The 21,358-nt window shown below is 40.1% G+C and overlaps 1 protein-coding gene across 10 annotated transcripts in view; it reads right to left on the bottom strand.

The window, feature by feature from the left end:
* Positions 1-21,358, bottom strand: part of LOC149258830 (Peptidyl-tRNA hydrolase II (PTH2) family protein) — a 401,298-nt gene that overhangs the window by 318,068 nt on the left and 61,872 nt on the right. For all 10 annotated transcript variants that reach the window (XR_016256989.1, XR_016256990.1, XM_089416420.1 and 7 more), the window contains exons 3-4: positions 12,248-12,308; positions 11,698-11,734 (exon numbers count right to left, since the gene is read on the bottom strand). Coding sequence is in view for 8 of the 10 variants with exons in the window: in XM_089416420.1 (XP_089272546.1) it covers positions 11,698-11,734; positions 12,248-12,308 (98 nt within the window). In the remaining 2 variants the exon portion in view is untranslated. The remainder of the gene's footprint in view (positions 1-11,697; positions 11,735-12,247; positions 12,309-21,358) is intronic.

Raw genomic sequence — 21,358 nt, 5'->3', positions numbered from 1 at the left:
CCTTACCTGATGTAAGGAAGATGGTTACAGGTATGCCTGAATTCAACTTATATCATGAAGGTATTTGTCAGGGTTGTGCAGCTCAAAAACATATAAGGGGACCATTCCCCTCAAGTCAAAGTCAAACTACCGATGTTCTTCAATTGGTCCATTCCGATCTATCGGGTATGTTGCCTATGACATCTTTGGGTGGATATTTGTACTATGCAATTTTTGTGGATGACTTCTCCCACAAAACATGGATCTATTTATTAAAGAAGTAGGACGAAGTGTTCAAATGGTTCCGCTCTTTCAAAGCCTTGGTCGAAAATCAAACAGAAAAGAAGATCAAAATATTGAGGACTGATAGTGGAACTGAATATGAGTCAAATGAATTCAATGACTATTGTAGAGAAGTTGGCATTAAGAGGGAGACCACTACTACATATAGTCCTAAGAAAAATGGAGTTGTTGAAAGGAAGAATGGAACTATCATAAAAGCCACCTGTGCCATGCTTCATGACCAAGGTCTACCGAAGTTCTTATGGGGAGAAGCTACCAACACCATTGTGTATGTTCAAAATAGATGTCCACATCAAGTATTGGACTTCGAGACACTCGAAGAAGTTTTCATTGGTAAGAAACCTGATGTTTCTCATTTTAGAATTTTTGGTTGTCCTATATATTTTCATGTATTGAAAGAGAAAAGAAACAAGCTAGATGCATATGGGAAGAAAGGAATGTTTGTGGGCTACAAAGAAACTTCAAAGGCATATAAAATGTATGTGTCAGGTCAAAGAGAAGTGGAAATAAGTCATGATATCACTTTTGATGAAGATTATGCCCTTAGGAAAGTCCGAGATCTTCTGTTAAAATTGGCAACTAGGGCCAAACTCCACATGGGTCATCTTATTTATGATAGCTGATATTTTTCTTGGATTCCCCTCTCCAAGAGGTGTAGGATTGATCTAAAGATCATCCCATTCTGACATGTACAAATGAAGTTATGAATTTATTTTGATTATGGACAAATTATCAAGGTCGGCCAGCAAACTCAAGTAGGCTCAGAAGCCCAACAGTGACGTCTATTCATCCTCAACGTTTGCCTATAAATACATGATGTCTCCTCATTTGAACACACTACACTTCACTCACTCATCTTCTCTCTCCTATGTTGATTGGGTATGAAAACCAGACGCTGCTCTCCACATGTGCTAAGGGAAGGAAGGGTTTTTCTATTTCAGTGTTGACCAGATTTGACCGAAAATTTCAGAGGTTGTTTTGACCAACGTTGACCTGTTTGATTGCATTTTTGTGAGGGAAATCTCTATTTGGGTAGGCTGCATTTCTGGGCACAGAAATCGAGGCATTTCGTACTGTTTGACCAGCGTTGACTACAGAGAATTGGCTACATGTTTGACTTTTGTGTTGACCAAGTTTGATTGTGATTTTCGGGACTATTTTTGGGCTGATTCAGAGGATTGTTGGAGGTCGAGTTGTCTAGGTTTGACCGAACTGTTTTGGAGGTCAAATCTTTCCTGTTGACCAGCATTGACTTTTTTGGTTAGGGCTCTCTTGCTGCTATTATAAATTATCATAATTTGTAAATTGTACTATCTCTCTGCTGAACTATTGAAGACTAAAAGAAGATTTGATCAAGGGTTTCCCCACATTGGGGTTTCCCCTGGCTGGTGCCACATCTTGTGTTCTCTTGTGTTGGCTTGTCTTCTACTGTTATTGTTTATGTTCTATTTGCATTTTACTATCAAGTTGATGTGATTGCTAAACTAAACTTGATATTGGACTCATAAATAAATTGAAGTAAAATTGCTCTAAAGCATAGAACATACCATTGTTGCCCAAAAATTAACATGGTATCAGAGGTGAGGTGAAGACAAAGCCGAAGCAAGAGTGAAAGAGCAATGAACAAAGACAGTTGGGCAAGGACAACATACTCAATGGGTTCCTCGTCCTACTTCTCGGTTGAAGACAAGCTCCATGATAAATCTGACTATCATGGATGGAAGATGTCTCTTTATTTGACCTTAGAAGAGAAGGAAGTGATGGATTATGTGCAGGGTAAAATCCCTGAGTCTCCTTCAAATGCATCAGTTGCTACGAAGACCAAGTACAATAAGGCTGAAGTCAAAGCGAAGAAGATTATCAGGGATTCCATTGACAAGCATCCGCTGGCCTATATCTCCTAATTGAAGACCTTCAAGGAGATATACGACAGGTTGGTTGGCATGTTCAAGGTTAATAATGTTAATTAAATTCCCTTTCTCAAGAATAAGTTGAAGGATATTAAGAAGGGCAAGGACAAGGACATTCAATCCTATTTCTTGAGAAATATTGAGATAAAGAATGATCTACTCTCGATTGGAGAATTCATTCCTAATAGGGAACTTACTCTCATCACCCTTGGAGGACTCCCACCTGAGTGGTATGTATTTAGAACCAATATACTCAACAATGATCAAATTCCAGGGTTTGAAGAATTGATGTCGAGATGCATTCACGAAGAAACAAGAATGGTGGAGCAACAAATGTCTTATAATAGAAGCAACCCCACTGCAATCTCCGCTCATGCCAAAAGGAGGAATAATGCAGGGTCTAAAGGTCATTTCCATGGAAAGCCTGGATCTAAGGGAGGAAGGATGGGTGGGTGCTTTGTTTGCAATAAGTCTGGCCACTATGCAAGGGAGTGTCCTAATAAAATGGATACACCTTGAGATGATAACTATCATAACAACTCCAGGGAAAACTTCAACAACAACAACAATGATCAAAGGAATGGCAGGTCCAATGGCAAAGGAAAAAGGAATGCGGGATATCAAGGAAATGGTCGACCCTCCAAGAAATCAAGGAACTCTGGGTATGATGAATCCAATGTTGTTAACAATAAGCAAAAAGAGTATTATCTTACATCGACCCTCTCCACTGCCTCTCCTTCGGATACTTTGGGAAATTGGTTGATTGATAGTGGTGCCTCAAGGCACTTCACCGAATACAAGAAAGCCCTCTCTAATCTGTTAGAAAAGGAGACAAACTTGGAGATCATCCTTGGAGACGATACTACCTATCCCGTGAAGGGAGTAGGGAATGTTACCCTTCAATTGAATCAAGGTAACACTATTCATTTGCAAGAAGTACTATATGTACCTGATCTCAAGAAGAACCTGGGGTCCATTTCAGTAATGGAAGATAAAGGATTCAAGATGGCTTTTATCGATGGAAAGGTACGTGTTTGGAAAAGAAATTTCAAGGATGATTTTACTCCTGGGTTCAAGGTTGACAATTTGTATCAAGTTGGAGGAAGCCCATTGGGAGCCATGTCTTACGACACATCTCTACAATTTGAACTATGGCACCGGAGGTTCGCCCATCTTCATTATAAGGCCCTACCCGATGTGAGACAAATGGTGACAGGTATGCTCGAGTTCAAAGTAGAGCATGAAAGTGTATGTCCAGGATGTGCCGAAGGAAAACTTACAAGGGAACCATTGCCCTCAAGTAATAGCAAGACCACAGACATATTGCAATTGATCCACTCTGGCATATCTGGTATGATGCCCGTAAACTTCTTGGTAGGATACTTATATTATCTCACCTTTGTGGATGATTATTCTCGCAAGACCTAGATCTACTTCTTGAAGAAGTATGAAGTGTTCACCTAGTTCCGACATTTCAAAGCCTTGATCGAAAACCAATCCAAGAAGAAAATCAAGATATTGAGGGTTGATAATGGGATCGAGTATGAATCCAATGAATTCCAAGATTATTGCAGAGAAGCTAGCATTAAGAGGGAGACTACAACGCCATACACTCCTGAGAAGAATGGTGTGGCTGAAAGGAAAAATCGCTCTATTATAGAAGTTGTCTGTGCCATGCTTGATGATCAAGGCCTTCCGAAGTTTCTATGGGGTGAAGCTGCAAATACCGCCGTGTATGTTCAAAACTGATGCCCTCATCAAGCATTGGACTCCAAGACTCCTGAAGAAATGTTCACTGGTAAGAAAGCAGATGTCTCTCATTTTAGAATTTTTGGAAGCCTCGTATATTTTCATACGCTGAAAAAGAGAAAAAGCAAATTGGGTGCATCTGGGAAGAAAGGAATCTTTGTGGGCTATAGTGAAAATTCTAAGGGATATAAAATTTATGTGGTTGGTTAAAAGGAAGTTGAGATAAGTTATGATGTCACCTTCGACGAAGATATGCCCTCAGGAAAATCAACAACCTTCCTATCCTAAGGAAGGACAACGAAGCCGACACAGGAAATCAGGGTGAAAAAGAGGACGAAATGATGTCTCATATTGATGAACCTATGGATCCTATTGATCCACTCCCTCATGAGCCTTCCTCCTCTAAGAGGAGACCCGCATGGCTTAGGGAGACTCTCGAAGATGCTAAGAGACACATTGCACCAAGGGGGACTTTCCGTGAAAGCAAGAAGTCGAATAGGTACCAAGGATATTTGACCGCCATGAGCACTATCATTCAAAATGAGTCTTCATCTATCATTCAAAATGAGTCTTCATCATTCGAAGAAGCCGTGAAGCAACAAGTATGGAAGGATGCTATGAATGAAGAATATGAGTCAATTATGAAGAACGATGTTTGGGATGTGGTCCCTAGACCCCAGGACAAATCAGTTGTCACTTCTAAGTGGCTCTACAAAATCAAGCATGGAGCTGATAGAAGTGCATAAAAGTTAAAGGCTCGCTTTGTTGCTCGAGGCTTCTCTCAAAAGGAAGGTGTAGATTACAATGAAATATTTGCACCTGTTGCCCGATACAACACCATCCACTCGACCATAGCCCTTGCTGCCTCGCAAGGATGGAACCTACATCAAATGGATGTCAAGACCGCCTTGCATGGTTCAATCAAAGAGAAAGTTTATGTGGAACAACCCGAGGAGTTTGAAGTTCATGATCGGGAATCTTATGTATGCAAGTTGAAGAAAGCTCTCTATGGACTGAAGCAAGCACCTCGGGCTTCGTGTGAGAGGATCAACAGATATCTGATGAAGTTGGGATTCACTAGAAGTGAAGTTGATCCGAACCTTTATGGTTGAAAATGATAAACCTCTCATTTTGGTACTTGATGTGGATGACCTCTTTCTGACAGGTGCAGACCCTCTCATTCACAAATGTAAGAGGGATTTGGCTTCTAAATTTGAGATGAAGGACCTAGGACTGATGCACTATTTCCTAGGGTTGGAGATCTAGCAAAAGCCAGGTGAAATTTTCCTCTCTCAAGGAAAATATGTTGTGAAGATATTGGAAAGATTTGGGATGGTGGACTACAAGTCTGTGACTACTCCGATGGAACTAAACTTTAACAAGTTATGTGGTAGTGCTGCTGGACCTGAACTGGGAAATGCTTCTAAGCATCGTCAACTCAGAGCATTAATGTTCTTGGTGCACTCCTGTCCGGACATATGTTTTGCAGTTAACACATTGAGCCAATACAGGGTTGAGCCTCATCATATACATTAGATTGCTGCCAAGAATCTTCTGAGATATCTTCGGGGCACAATCACTCATACACTGAGATACACTGTCGGAAATGTGAGGCTGCATGGTTATTCTGATGTCAATTGGGCTGGTAGTATGGTGGATCGCAAGAGCACTTCTAGATGTTGTTTTTCTTTGGGTTCTACTTCAATATCCTGGATGAGCAAGAAGCAGAAATCGGTTGCCCTGAGCACCGCCGAGGCTGAATACATAGCTGCTAGTATGACCTCCTGTGAAGTTGTCTGGTTGAGGAAGCTCTTCAGTGAGTTGTTTAGACATGTGTTGGATACCACCGTGATCTTCTGCAATAACCAATTGGGATCCGATTATCAGAGAATCCCGTGTTTCATGATCGCTCCAAGCATATAGATATCAAGTACCACTTTATCTAGGATATGGTACAACGAGGAGCAATAAGGCTCCATCACATTGGGACCGGTGAGCAGGTCGCCGATATTCTGACAAAGCCCCTGGGGAAGGTCAAATTCTTGGCCTTCCTAGAACGACTTGGATTCGTCGAGAGACCCTCTTATGAGGGTCCTGTATGAGATGGACATTGAGCTTTGGGAGCTCTGGGGGGCTTGGGGTACTTCTTGGAGCGATGAGAAACCATAGCGTGAGTGGTTCAGTCTTCCCCTAGTGGTTTGTTGTGTACAGGGTGAGTGGTTCATTCTTCCCCTGTGATACACCTTGGCGACATGTGAGCAGGACGAGTGGTTCATCCTTCTCCTGCTGAGACATCCTACCCATGCAGTCTGGGACTCATGGGAAGTACCTCTCACCTGGACAATGAGTAGGGAAATGAGAATAGGGACCATAGTACTACCGATGGACGCATTGTGTACTACCGTACTCCCTATGTTAGGATGTTCGATATTGATTTGGGATCAATGGGAACTGACTTTGGGTCAGTAAGAGTGGTATGAGACACTCTCTTTTGATTGGGGTTGACTTCGGGTAAGTAGAGAATGGTATGATACATTCTCGATCACTTCTTCTTCTTCAGAGTTCAACAAAGCAGTGCAGAGCAGTGCATGGATGGTAGAGATGGTACAGATTGGCAAATGGATTAGCAGGTAGAGTTCTCCCTAGTTCAGAGGGAGTGTTAAAATTGGCAACTAGGGACAAACTCCACATGGGTCATCTTATTTATGGCAGCTGATATTTTTCTTGGATTCCTCTCTCCGAGAGGTGTAGGATTGATCTAAAGATCATCCCATTCTGACATGTACAAATGAAGTTATAAATTTATTTTTATTATGGGCAAATTGTCAAGGTCGGCCAGCAAACTCAAGTAGGCTCAGAAGCCTAACAGTCATGTCTATTCATCCTCAACGTTTGCCTATAAATGCATGATGCCTCCTCATTTGAACACACTACACTTCACTCACTCATCTTCTCTCTCCTACGTTGATTGGGTATGAAAATTAGAAGTTGCTCTCCACACGTGCGAAGGGAAGGAAGGGTTTTTCTGTTTCAGCGTTGACCAGATTTGACCGAAAATTTCAGAGGTTGTTTGGACCAGCATTGCCCTGTTTGACTGTGTTTTTGTGAGGGAAATCTCTGTCTAGGCAGGCCGCATTTCTGGGCACAAAAATCGAGGCATTCCGTATTGTTTGACCAGCATTGACTGCAAAGAATTGACTTTTGCGTTGACCAAGTTTGACTGTGATTTTGAGGACTGTTTTTGGGCTGATTCAGAGGACTGTTGGAGGCCGAGTTAACTGGGTTTGACCGAGCTGTTTTGGAAATCAATTCTTTCTTGTTGACCAATGTTGACTTTTCTGGTAAAGGCTCTTTTGCTACTATTATAAATTATCAGAAATTGTAAATTGTATTCTCTCTACTGAACTATTGAAGACTAGAAGAAGATTTGATCAAGGGTTTCCCCACATTGGGGTTTGTCCCTGGTTGGTGCCACATCTCGTGCCCTCTTGTGTTGGCTTGTCTTCTACTCTTATTGTTTATGTTCTATCTACATTTTACTATCATGTTGATGTGATTGCTAAACTAAAATCGATATTGGGCTCATAAAGAAATTGAAGTAAAATTGCTCTAAAGCATAGAACATACCATTGTTGCCCAAAAATTAACATCTTCCTATCCCTAGGAAGGACAATGATGATGATGTAGGAAAGCAGGATGAACCGCTGACTGATGACCCGCTGCCCGATGTGGAGGGTCCGATGGATCCCGTTGATCCACCTCCTAGTGAGCCCTCTATTTCAAGAAAAACACCATTATGGCTCAAAGATACTCTTGAAGGTGTTGAGAGACATTGCACTGAGGGCGACATTTCGTGAAAGCAAGAAGCCGAACAGGTACCAAGGGTACTTAGCTGCCATGAGTACCATTGTACATTCGAAGAAAACGTGAAACACCAAGTTTGGAAGGATGCGATGAACGAGGAATATGAGTCAATCATGACGAATGATGTCTGGGATGTGGTTCCTAGACCCAAGGACAAGTCAGTGGTCACTTCAAAATGGCTCTGCAAGATCAAACATGGAGCTGATGGGAGTGCTGAAAAGTTCAAGACCAGATTCGTTGCTCGAGGCGCCTCTCAAAAGGAAGGACTAGACTACGATGAGATATTTGCACCAGTTGCCTGATATACACCATTAGATCATAGCCCTTGCTACCTCGGAAGGATGCAACCTGCACCAAATGGATGTCAAAATTGCCTTCTTGCATGGCTTGCTTAAAGAGGAAGTCTATGTAAAACAACTCGATGGGTTCAAAGTTCAAGATCGTAAGACACATATATGCAGGTTGACGAAAACCCTCTATAGGTTGAAGCAAGCCCCCAGGGCTTGGTATGAGAGGATTGATAGCTATGCTATGAAGTTGGGATTTACAAGGAGCGATGTTGACCAAAACCTATACTTCAAGGTTGAAAAGGACAAGCCTCTCATTTTGGTCCTTTATGTGGATGATCTCTTTCTAACAGGTGATGACACTCTCATTCATCAATGCAAGAGGGAGTTGGCTTCCGAATTCGAAATGAAGGACCTAGGACCGATGCACTACTTCCTAGGACTGGAGGTCTGGCAAAAGCCAGGTGAGATTTTCCTTTCTCAAGGAAAATACAATGTGAAGTTTCTTGAGATATGTGGGATGGTGGATTGCAAGTCCGTGTCTACTCTGATGGAACTCAACTTCAAGAAGCTATGTGGAAGTGTCGTTGGGCCCAGATTAGCGAACCCATCCGAGTATCAACTTATGGGGGCCCTAATGTTCTTGGTCAACTCCCGTCCTGACATATGCTTCGTTGTGAACACGTTGAGTCAATTTATGGTCGAGCCTCATCACATTCATTGGATTGCTGCTAAGAATCTCTTGAGATATCTCCAGGGCACAATCCACTATGGACTAAGATACACTGTCGGGAACTTGAGGCTACATGGATATTCAGATGCAAACTGGGCTGGTAGGATGGTGGATTGTAAAAGCACGTCTGGGTGTTGCTTCTCTTTGGGGTCTGCTTCAATATCTTGGATGAGCAAAAAGCAGAAATTGGTTGCTTTAAGCACTATTGAGGCTGAATCCATTGTTGCGAGTATGGCCTGTTGTGAAGTTGTTTGGTTGAGAAAGCTCTTCAGTCAGCGATTTGAGCATGTGCTAGATACCACCGTGATCTTCTACGACAACGAGAGTGGGATTCGCCTATCAGAGAATCCTGTGTTCCACGACCACTCCAAGCACATTGATATCAAGTACCACTTTATCCGGGATATGGTACAACGGGGAGCAATAAGGCTCCAACACATCAAGACGGATGAGTAGGTCACAAACATTCTCACGAAGCCCTTGGGGAAGGTCAAATTCTTAACCTTCCGAGAGAGACTTGGAGTCGTGGAAAGACCCTCCTATGAGGGTCCTGTATGAGTTGGACACTGAGCTCTGGGAGCTCCTAGGGGCTTGGGGTACTTCTTGGAGCTATGAGCGACCATAGGGTGAGTGGTTCACCTTCCCCTAGTGGTGTGTTAGATACAGGGTGAGTGGTTCACCTTCCCCTGTGATACCCCATGATGGCTGACATGTGTGTAAGGTGAATGGTTCACCTTCCCCTACGATTGCGAACACATGTATGTAGGGTGAGTGGTTCACCGTCCCCTACGATTGTCATATGCATAGGATGAGTGGTTCACCTTCTATTATAGCATATGAGTAGGATGAGGGGTTCACCTTCTCCTGTCGATGCCCCAGCACATCCTACCCATGGAGTCTGAGACTCATGGGAAGTATCTCTCATCTGGCCAATGAGTTGGGAAAAGTGGTTAGGGACCATAGCATTACCGATGGATGCATCGTGTACTGTCATTCTCCCTATGTTTAGGATGCATGGTGTTCAACAACTTGATCTGGAATCAAGGACTAACTTTCGTCAATGGATAGTGGGAAGGTCTTGTGACTCACTCTCGATCACTTCTTCATTATTACTCCATGGTTCAGCAGAGCAATGATGACAGAGATGGTACATGATGACAAGATGGTATGATGATGTCAGATGGATTGGAAGGTGGAATTCTCCCTAGTTGAGAGGGAGTGTTAAAATTGGAAAGTAGGGCCAAATTCCACCTTGTGACAGCTCATATGATGGAGATGAATATTGCATCGGATTCCTCTTTTCGAGAGGTCCAATTTTGACATAAATATCATCTCATTCTAACAAGCAGAAGTGGAATTTTGAATTTATTCTCCCTCATGCACAAATTGTCAAGGTCGGCCTCAGTCAAATGTAGGCTCAAGAAGCCCAATGGATATGTCTCCTCACCCTCAACGAATTGTATAAATAGGAGTAACCTCTCTCCTCATTTGGACATCATCAAAAACACATCATTCTTCTCTCTCTTCTCTTGATTGGTTCGTACAGCTTGGGCAGCCTCTCTCTCTCTCCCACGTGTGGCATAGAAGGACGAAAATTTCAGGGACAAGTACAGGCCGAAATTTCAGAGAACAGACCAGCATTGACCAGGGGTTGTTTGACCATCTTTGACTGTGTTTTTTTGGGCAGATTTCCGATTTCTTGAGGCCGCATTCTCTGGCACAAAAACTGAGGTATTTGGGGCAGTTTGACCTGCGTTGACCGCAGGACTGTTTGACTGCAGCATTGACTGAAGTTTGACCGAGTTTGACTGAGGCTGGGTGGACTGTTTTGGGTTGACTTTGACCCTTCTTGAAGGCCGAATTGAACTGTTGTTGACCAATCTGCTTGCAGGAAGTTTTGTTGCTGATTTGACCAGCATTGGCTTTCTGGTTAGGGCTGCAGTTGACTATTGTTGACTGTTGATTTTGACAGTTGTTTTGACTTCTTTTTTTACGTTACATTTTTCAACTTGTTTCCTATGTTTTCTATGGGCAAGTAAATTTGATCTATATACTATCTCTCTGCTGAAATATTGAATAATAATAAGAAGATTTGATCAGAGGGTCTTCCCCACATTGGGGTTTTTCCCTGGCATCCACCAAATCTTGTGTCCTCTTGTCTTAGTTTGTCTTCTGGACATGTTTTATGTTCTATCTGCATTAACTATCAATGTGATTGCTACTGGAAATAATTGGAAATTGTCTTTGCGTTGATAAGGAACATTGAAGTAAATTGTGCTAAAGCATAGAACATACCATTGTTATCTAAAATTAGCATTGCCAATAATGTTAAATGTAACATTGGATTAGCATTCCTAGTCAACGATAAATAAACACCAAATAGATGCATGTTAATGATTGTTTTTTAACATTTTATTTCATTTAACTAAATTTATCCCAGAGAATTTGTTAGACACCTGATTTTCCTCCTCTTCATAAATTTGCATAGGATGTTTTTTTCTGTTGCATTCTTCAGCTTGTTTCCTATGCTTTCTATAGGGCATATATTGTAACTCTCAATTCTACCTTCAAACAAAACCTTTTGAAGTAACAAACCTTCACCTCTATATCTATATCTCTTAAGACAAAGTTCAATCTCAGCATTTCAATTTTTGGGTAAGGTCCAAATTGGTATTCAGTTCATTGTAGTTCTGTCATTTTCAATATTCCCAATATTTTACTATGTCTGCACAATATTCCATATTTGTTTGGTTGACGTATCTTCATCCATCTCATGCCCTTGTAACTACGCAATCAATTCTTACTTTTCCTTTTTATCATTATGCATATGAAAAAGAACAAGAAAAGGGAAATTAATAAGAGAGAGCACAACCTCGTGATCAGTGCTCCATAAATGCCCGTAGCTGCATCTGTTATTTCAAACAATCAACAATAAATTATCCACAAAACAATAAGTTCAGCATGCATAGCGTCTGTCAGAAAACGAAATTGCAGGTGGACTGAAGAGATACAAATTAAACATAGGAAAGTATAATTGCGAAAAGATTTCACAACAGAAACCAAAAGAAGCAAGAGGCAGAGAAGATCTATAAAAGGTCTTGTATAAAAAGCCTATGTTGCAAATCACAGTCAAAGAAATTGTAAGTCTCAAAGATCCATAATTAGGAAAATAAACTTAGATCTCAACGAAGCTTGCAGTATACTCCAATGGCCAACAGTGAATAATTTTCCCTATTCGTGAAAATGTACACAATAAAAATAGACATAATGGATCCTTAATTACCATGCATCTCCACAAAAAATAAAGTTTTATCAGAATGTAAGATAAGTATGTCATAATAAACACCATGGAAACTATAAAAAAATAGTAATCATAATGTCATAATAACTCCAGGACAACTATAAAAGCATGAAAACCTTACGTGCACATTGTGAGGCGATTTTTCCAGCACCCATTTTCAAGTCTTGCCGAACTACAAATACCTGCAAACCAACAGTAAATGTAAGGCTCGCTTAACATTAGAAAACGCAAAAGATAATGTCTGACTAACCTCCACAAACATTAGTAATGAAGTTGTGCTATTACCAAAATATCATTTTCATATTTTTACATGGGTCATAATGAAATTGATAATAACAATTTAAGAGTAACGTGAACTACAAGAATAGGATCAATGAAGTATAAAAGATCAGAAGAGGCATAAGAAATTGTGTATGGATTAAAAGCATATTTGTCTGAACTTGTTGAAATTTAACACCAAATCTGTTTTTTTTTCTCAAATTATTTTATTACCCAGAAAATAATTTATACTCAAATTAATTCTGAAACTGTGAAAATAAATACGCTGTTGTTCTCAACTTCAGAAATGAAAATATGTAGCGGAAAATTAAACAAGGAATCACCACAAGACAGCAGAAATTCTACCCAATAAATCTCCCTTCACTTTCTATTAAATATGGAAAATTTTAAGGCCTAGACCCACAGAGAAATTACACAAAATATTAGAACCTGGAATTTCACCCTAAGATTTTCAGCCCAAGGAAGAATTCGGCCCTGAAAGATGGCTTCTACAGAAAAAGAATTTTCCCTGACAGATCTCAGCCTGTACCTGCAAAAACTCATCCCTCCTAGCCAGACAATGTGCACACTGCAATTCTTGGCCTACTCAAGAAAATCCAGCCTCCATGTCTTGGCCCAACAGCTGGATTTTTTACCCTCTCTCATAATTTCGGCCTGCTTAGGATTTTCGCCCTCTCTCCTCCAAGTCTGGGCCCCCTTCAAGATTCTCAACCCTCAGACAAATTCCCCTTCCAAAAAACCTGCTGCACACTTTTCTCTTTCTTCTCAGTCACTCGAGCCTTTCACTTATGAGAACATTGCTTCCTCAAAATAATTATGTGTGTCTTTATCCTCTCCCTTAGATTCTCTTTATAATTTCTTATTGAACCAAAACACTAATCTCCAAAGTGATAGAGGGCTAGGATTAAAACCTAACCCACTTAGATTAATGGTCGAAATTAGATCTAAATCTCTTAAATAATTAGACTATTCATCCTTAAAAACTTTTAGCCCAAATGCCAACATCAATTAATAAATCATAATACTTGCTCCTCTCAAGCAAGCACATAAAGAGGACTCCGAGATTTGATGAATTATTGGCTAGATGCACTCAAGAAGAAATAAGGATGATGGAAAGAGACAAGCCCTCAAATGGAAATAATCCTACCGCCCTTTCCACTCATGCTAAAAGTAAGAACAATGTTGGTCTAAGAAGACAAGGTCAAAGATTCTAGCAGGGATTCAAAGAAGGAAGAAAATAAAGATGCTTCAATTGCAACAGGTTTGGCCACTTTGCTAGAGAGTGTCCTCACAAAAAGGATACTCCAAAAGATGATGACAACAAAAACAACTACAAAGGCAATGGCAATCAAAGGAACAACAGGTTCAACAACAAAAAAAAGAGGAATGCTCCCGCTGCTAGATATGGAAATGGTCTTGTTGTCGCGCAGATTGACACGACAACGCTCAGATCGGGGGCTGTCACCCTGATCCCCGATCCCTCCGTTTAAGCCTGTCTCCCGCGGCTAAGGGGGGTAGACCCTATGAGATGATGAAGACCAACTGCCAAATAGTTGGGCTGGGAGACACGAGACACGATAATGATTTTGTGAAGTTAAATGACCAGTGCCTTACAAGATTTATGTTTAAATGATTACTTGCTAGATGATATAGAAATACAAACCATGAACAGCAATCATTTATCATCAAATGACTAGAACGACGCAAGATATCAGTTAAAACAACAACGTTCCACAGCTCAATAACGGTATCCAGTAACTGAGAATTTTGAAAAGATGAATGCTTTTAACAACCACGCAAATCATGAATCATTAACCAGATGTTACATTCAGACTTGAAAAATTAAACCTCAGCATAAAAATATAACATGATAATTTCCTGAGAAAAACAACTGAATCTGGCAAAAATAAAATTTCCACAATATTTTCAAGCAAAAATTTTAAAGCTAAAATTTCCAACTAAATGCAAACCCTAAAAAATCCTATCTAACCTATTCTAAAAATTATTTTTTTATTTTAAACAAAACTTTAGAATAAAATCTAAAACTAAAATTTTAAATCCTAAAAAAAAATATAAAAAGTCAATATATGTTATGAGTTTGTATTTAACAAAACTATAGCTAAATCTAAATTTCAAATTAGAAAAACGAACCTACAGCCATATCCTTAAGCAAAATAAAGAAATAATTAAAAAGGCGTCAAACATTTAAAATTACCTGATCGCGTTTGCCACAATGCATATGCATAAACAACAGGAGAACTGACCCGAAACCCTACGCGGAACAGTAAGGGAGAACGCCAGCGGGTTTGGACGATTCGATAGCAGTCGACGCGGAAAACGTATGGGCAAAATGAAACTCACTCTCCTCTCGCTGTTTTACAGGTATCCGACAGCAGCAAGGGGCCACAGCTTCTTTCCCAGCCGACACTTGATAAGACTTTCAGGCTGCGTTAATCATGACAGGGTCTTCCACCGTTTTGGTTCAATCTGACAAATTCGATGTATATCTATCGCACATCCAGAAATTTGGGCGCTTGTAAATGGAACGATCGGTTCTGTTACCTCACCAAAACTCATGAATCGCTTGACCCGTCCGCGTGTTTCATCCACGCTGTCTCGTTCAAAGCCACTCTTTCCTTTTCCTGTTATCGCATCTGAAAATATGCCGACGCTAACTGAAATAAGGCAGTCAACACAGGAATGAATCTTCGCAGGTAATGGTGAGGGAGTACGAGGTTTTTAAAAAGAAATGCGCAGATGGATGTGCAGCCCCGTGACGTCTGAAATGGACATGCAAGATGATATCGACGAACAGCTGATACCCATAACAGAACAATGCGATTCTCGCCCAATCTCAGAGATGCCTTAAACGATTTTGCTTCCAGATGGGTGTGGGAAAATGGCAGGCCGCTGAGGTAAATAGAAGTGAGACTGCATTGAAGAGCAGCGAGCACAGGGTAATAATATGCGTGAACAGGCAAGCCGACTGCCCAGAAAACAGTGAAGCTCCTCACAAATTTATATTTGGTAAACCCCTGAAGAAAAACCTTATACCTGCAATTGCAAGAAAACAAAACCCTAATGAAAACTGTATAAGCAAAAATTTGAAACCCTAGATCAGCTTGATTAATTTACAGATTTTGGCCCCTTAACAGCCAGATTTAGCCATAATAACAGAAATATTTTCAAAATATCAGAAACTTCAAATTTGCTGTGAAAAGGCTCAAAAAAATCTCTCATGCAACCCTAGAAAAGTAAATTTAATTGATTAACCCAGGGCAAAATCAGCTGGGCTCTGCAAGGAAAAGCCTGTAGGAGTTGGCTGGTTCAGCCTAGAACTTCCCCAAACGCCCACCAATCTTCTTTAGTAAGGGTTTTCTGCACAGCTTAAAGCAACCATCAGTAAAGAGAGCAAGAATGCTGCTAGATCTCAAAAAGTAATGGAGATACTTGCCATTACTCCAGAAACCCTAACACCACTCAAACCCTAGCAAGTGAACAAGATACCTGTGCTCACAATACTCTAAAAAAAACAAGCTATTATTAATGTCTGAAAAATAACATATGCAGAAAATTAAACATCTCACAGCACTTCCAAAGAGTAACACCAGCAACATTTGAACCCCAAAATCTTCTTTTATTAACCAGAAAACAGATTACAAGAGAGCTTCTTCAGCACAAGACTCACAGATCGAATGATCTGAAATGACCCCTAGCACCCTATTTAAAGGAAATGATCCCAACGGCTAGTTCAAGTGATCCATGTCGAAATGATCTCGACCGTTGATGAGAATCAAGAAATCTCTTAATCTCATCCGTCGATTTATTAAAAAATGATATTTTACATGCATTCACTCAAAATATTATTATTTTAGGGTTTTTGCTTTATTTTATAATTTTTTATTTTTTTATTTTATTTTGTTATTTATTTATTTATTTTTTTAACTTTTAATTCATTTTCTAAATGGATCCTCGAACTTAGCCTTTGGAAAAAATTCCCTAGGACCTAGGACTTAGGACTCATGAGGGGATTTACAACATTTTCCAACCCTCAAGACACTTTACATCATGACTTTTACAATTTACATCTTAAGGGGGAAAACCCCTTTATCATAGACCCTCAATAACCACCCAGTTCTGCGACACAACTATAATCTAGCAGATTAACACACTAGGATTCTCCTAAAATTCGAATGACAAAATCAATCCCGGCTTTGGGGTCAGGCTGAAGGAAAACTCTGCCGATCATGGATCGGTGAGACGAAAACCTTCCGGGGCGTAGATTATCATTAGAAAGTTAGGTCCACCGAGGCAATTTACATACACGACTCATATCTACTAAGATTATTTACAATTCATACATGCAGATAGGGTTTACAATTAAAATGATCAAGCTGCTGATGACTGCAGGATGGTACGGACATGTTGATCAGGTGCTACCCCTTTCTGCCAAGAAAAGGGGGTGTACTGGATGGGTAGTTGACCAGTAGTGGTCAACATCTGGCTCTACTTGGGGACACGTTGCTGCTCTGTAGGAATGTGAGAATCCAGAATCTGCATCCATACAACACACAGATAAAAATAAGTAGCGTCCATTCCAAAATCATCATATACATTAAGCACAGGGAAGATAAAAGCTCTTCATTTATTGACTAACTAATAACATGAAAAGTAAATCTAATCCTAAAAACAGAAATGAAATGCTGAAAAGACAAGGAGTAGGGATAGAAATACAATACAGAAAATGCCCCATGGCATCAGATATCATCTCTGAAGAACAGCTTGAGCATTTGGCCGTTCGCTGGTAGATCAAGTGGTTCGCCATCCAATCTGCTCAAGTAGAATGAGTTTGGCCCAGCTATATCTCTAATGATGTATGGTCCCAGCCACAAACTGTCAAACTTCTTATGTTTTCCCGGTTTTTCATTCTTGCGATCCCAAAGTAAAACCATATCTCCAACCTGCAAAGATCTAGATCGAGAGCATTTATCAAAGCTTTTCTTAATGTTAGATTGATTTTTACATATAGCCTCAAAAGCTGTCCGACGAGCTTCATCTAACTCGACAATCTGATCTATTCTATTCTGAACAACATCTTTATTAGTAGAAAAATTCTGGAGAAGCTGATAAGCTGGCAACTTCAGGTGCACAGGTAAAGTAACATCCAAGCCATAAACTAACTCAAAGGGAGATTTACCAGTAGCCTTATTCTTAGTGATTCTATCTGCCCATAAAGCATATTTGATTTTGTTGTCCCATGATTTCTTGTTATCTCATACTATCTTCTTGATAATGGTTATGAGATTTTTGTTACTTGATTCAGCCAAACCATTACCTTGAGGATAGTAATTTGAGGAATGAGATAAGACAATGCCATACTTGAAACAAAAAGATGAAAACTCTAAGGAACTAAAAGCCTTGGCATTGTCGGTAGTGATCTTAGCAGGGACACCAAATCTAGTAATGATGTTATTTTCAATGAAATCCATAATAACCTTTTCAGTGGCATTCTTAGCAGGAATGGCTTCAACCCATTTAGTAAAATAATCCGTAGCAGTCAAAATCCATGAGTAGCCATTGCTAGAATTTTCATGGAACTTCCCTATGAAGTCCAGACCCCAATGCTGAAAAGGTGCCTCTACAATGACAGGTTGTAGAGGAAGGGCAGCAAGCTTCTGTTTCCCAGTGAATAGTTGACAGGCTTGACACGCTCTAACAAACTTGTGCACATCAGAAAAAATCGAAGGCCAATAATAGCCAGCTCTCAGGATTTTGTGGGCGGTAGTTCTAGCGGCATAATGACCACCACAAAATCCTGAATGAAACTCGGAGATTAATTTCTTGGACTCAACATCATCAACACACCTAAGCACTAAGCCTTCAGGATTTCTCCATCCAAGGCCATCCTTCATAAGGCAATACTTAGTGGCTTTTAGTCTAAGAGCTCTTCTCTTATGAGCAACTAAATGGTTAGGACATGCTATATTGGTTAAGTAATAAACTATGTCCTTATACCATTCATGCTCTGCTAATCTTTTCAATTCTGGCGAAGATAGATCGCTAAGACAGAACAATCCAAGAGTCTTTTCATTACTTTCAGTTAACATCTGAGCTAAACCTTGGCCTTTGATCAGCTTGGTGGGTCTGATTTCCAAATCATACTCCTGTATCTTAGTAACCCACCTAGCACGAGTCCCTAAGCAATCGGTTTGAGTTAATATGTCCTTAACAGCAGAATGTGGGACGAAAGCAATGATCTTAGAATAACCCACATAAGTTTTAAAATGCTTAAGAGACTTGACCAGGGCATAAGCCTGCTTTTCCATGGTATTGTACTTCAATTCGGAGTTTTGAAGTGCTCTACTCATGAAAGCAATAGGCTGCTCGTGACCATCTTTATTCTTTTGAAGCAGGACACCGGCAATGCTATCTTCAGAAGCGAAAGAAAAAATCATGAAATCCTTGGAGTAATCAGGACTAACCAGGACAGGAGCTTTTGCAATAGCAGACTTGATTTCTTGGAAAGCCTTTTTGCCATCTTCTTGCCAGACAAATTTCGCATCTTTCTTCAGAAGACTTTGAATAGGCTTGGCTATTTCTGCGTAATTTGGGATGAATCTTCTAATAAAATTTATCTTTCCAAGGAAAGACTGAAGGGACTTAAGATTATGCGGGAGAGGAATCTTTTGGATTGCTTCGATTCTTTCAGGATCGATCTTGATTCCTTCCTTAGAAATGATATGACCGAGTAATTTCCCTTCCGTTACCCCAAAAACAGACTTAGCCGGATTCAAAGAAATTCCATATTCTCTACATCTATCGAAAACTTGCCTAAGATGATCTATATGACTGATACCATCTTTAGAAAAAACAGTAAGATCATCTTGGTAAATTTCGATAATTTTCCCGATTAACCCTTTGAAGGCATAATCCATAGCCCTTTGGAAAGTAGCCCCAGCGTTTGTTAATCCAAACGGCATTCTAATGTATTCAAAAGTACCCCATGGTGTTGTGAATGTGGTTTTATGTCGATCTTCCTTCTTAACCCAAACTTGATTATACCCAGAAAAACCATCTAGCAGCGACATCATTCCAGAGCCGGTTACTCTTTGCAACAAAGTTTCCATGTTTGGCAAAGGGTAATTATCCTTTTTGCATGCCAGATTAAGGTTTCTGAAGTCGACACAAAGTCTTATTGTACCGTTCTTTTTCCTAACAATCACCAAATTCGAACACCATGTCGAATGCCTAGTTTGAGTGATGATCCCTGCTGCAAGCATCTTTGCAAGTTCTTTCTGGACCAAGGGGGCCAATTTAGGATTGATTTGTCTAAGTTTCTGCCGAAAGGGTTTAGCATTTTCGTCTTTTAAAGGAATAGTATGCTCCATAACATCTTCCCTATAGCCCTTTAATTCATCATAGGAAAAAGCTAAAACATCTCGATATTCACGAAGTAAATCAGTTAACTTTTTCCTTTCTTCCAAACTAGTACCTCTACCAATTTTAACCATTTTCGGGTTTTCAGAAGTACCAATGTTAATTTCGAGGTACTCGCTTGGGTCCATCTTGTTTTCTTCTCTCAGCTTTGTGGCATCATGCCGATCAAAATGTTGCTCTAAGGCAACCACATTTCTAGGAGTAGGATTTATGATATGTTCATGATCTAAAGATCCATCCTCCTCAGAAACTATCCGGAAATCTTCAAACTCATCCAAGCTATTAAGGAAATGAATGACTTGTTTTTCATCATTAAAAACTTGCCAATGCTCTGAGTTGTCTGGCACAGATGGTCTGAATATTACTTCCATTTTAATCTTATCGTTATTTAATTTATCAGACAACTGGAAAGTAGTAGCAGCTATAGCAAGTTCATCTGCCAAACTATTTTGCTCTCTCGGAATTGCTTCGAGGTCAAGGGCATCAAAATGCCCCATAGTATCCCACACAGCATTTCTGTAGTTTCCTAATCTTTGATTTCTGCATGTGAATTTATTCTTAAGATGCATGATAACTAAATCAGAATCTCCTTTAATGCTAAGCAATCTAACCCTCAAGGACTTGGCCAATTCAAGACCCAACAATATAGCCTCATATTCAGCGACATTGTTGGTTGCCTCAAATTCTAATCGACAGGCAAACTTGAAAATGTGACCAAGGGGAGATTTAAGCACTATTCCCGCACCTTTACCAGCCCTAGATGATGCACCATCAAAGTACATATACCAAACTTTATCCTTGAGACCCTTAATCTTATCATCGGGAGGAATTATAAAATTAGACATGATGGCGTAGTTCCCAATGTCAGATTGCTCTTTAATTATTTCGTTATGAGGTCTCCTAGGATCTTCAACATGAAACTTTCTTTCGGGCTCTCTATTTAGTCTTACAAAACCATCACCACTAGGAGAAGGAATCATGGCATATGACCAATTCATTTGAATGCTTCCTCCTAGATCAGAGGCCCACTTTCTAGACAACAGCATACCCCAGGCATCAGGCACATCCACAACAACAATATCCATGACAACCATGATGTCTGGGTAAACTGAAAGATGAACTTGCAAATCTTTGATTAAACCATGTACTTCGATTTTCTTAGAATCCATGGCGCATATGTTATAATAGGGTCTAGAAACTCTTAAGTTAAGTTGCTCCATGACCCTTTTAGTCATTACACAAGCGGATGCACCAGAATCTAACATGCAATTATTCAATTTATACCCATTAACTAATAAGGTGATGAAAAAAGGCTGGTGATCTTTGTTATTAGCATCTAAGCTTTGCAGATATATGGGAGCATCATGATAGCCAACTTCCCGAGTCTTCTGTTGAGAAGTATTGACTTGAGGACCTTGAATCGCTTTTAGTAACTTGTCTCTTTGGGAAGGGATTTTAGCAATCTCGGAGACAGGAACCCAGATTTTAGCATTGTTATACCAATTTCCCAAATCGA

Source organism: Pinus tabuliformis, chromosome 6 (genome assembly GCF_031772625.1).
Source record: "Pinus tabuliformis cultivar Carrire ecotype Pingquan chromosome 6, CPIR1, whole genome shotgun sequence".
Lineage (NCBI taxonomy): Eukaryota > Viridiplantae > Streptophyta > Pinopsida > Pinales > Pinaceae > Pinus > Pinus tabuliformis.
This window is presented reverse-complemented; position numbering and strand designations above follow the sequence as displayed.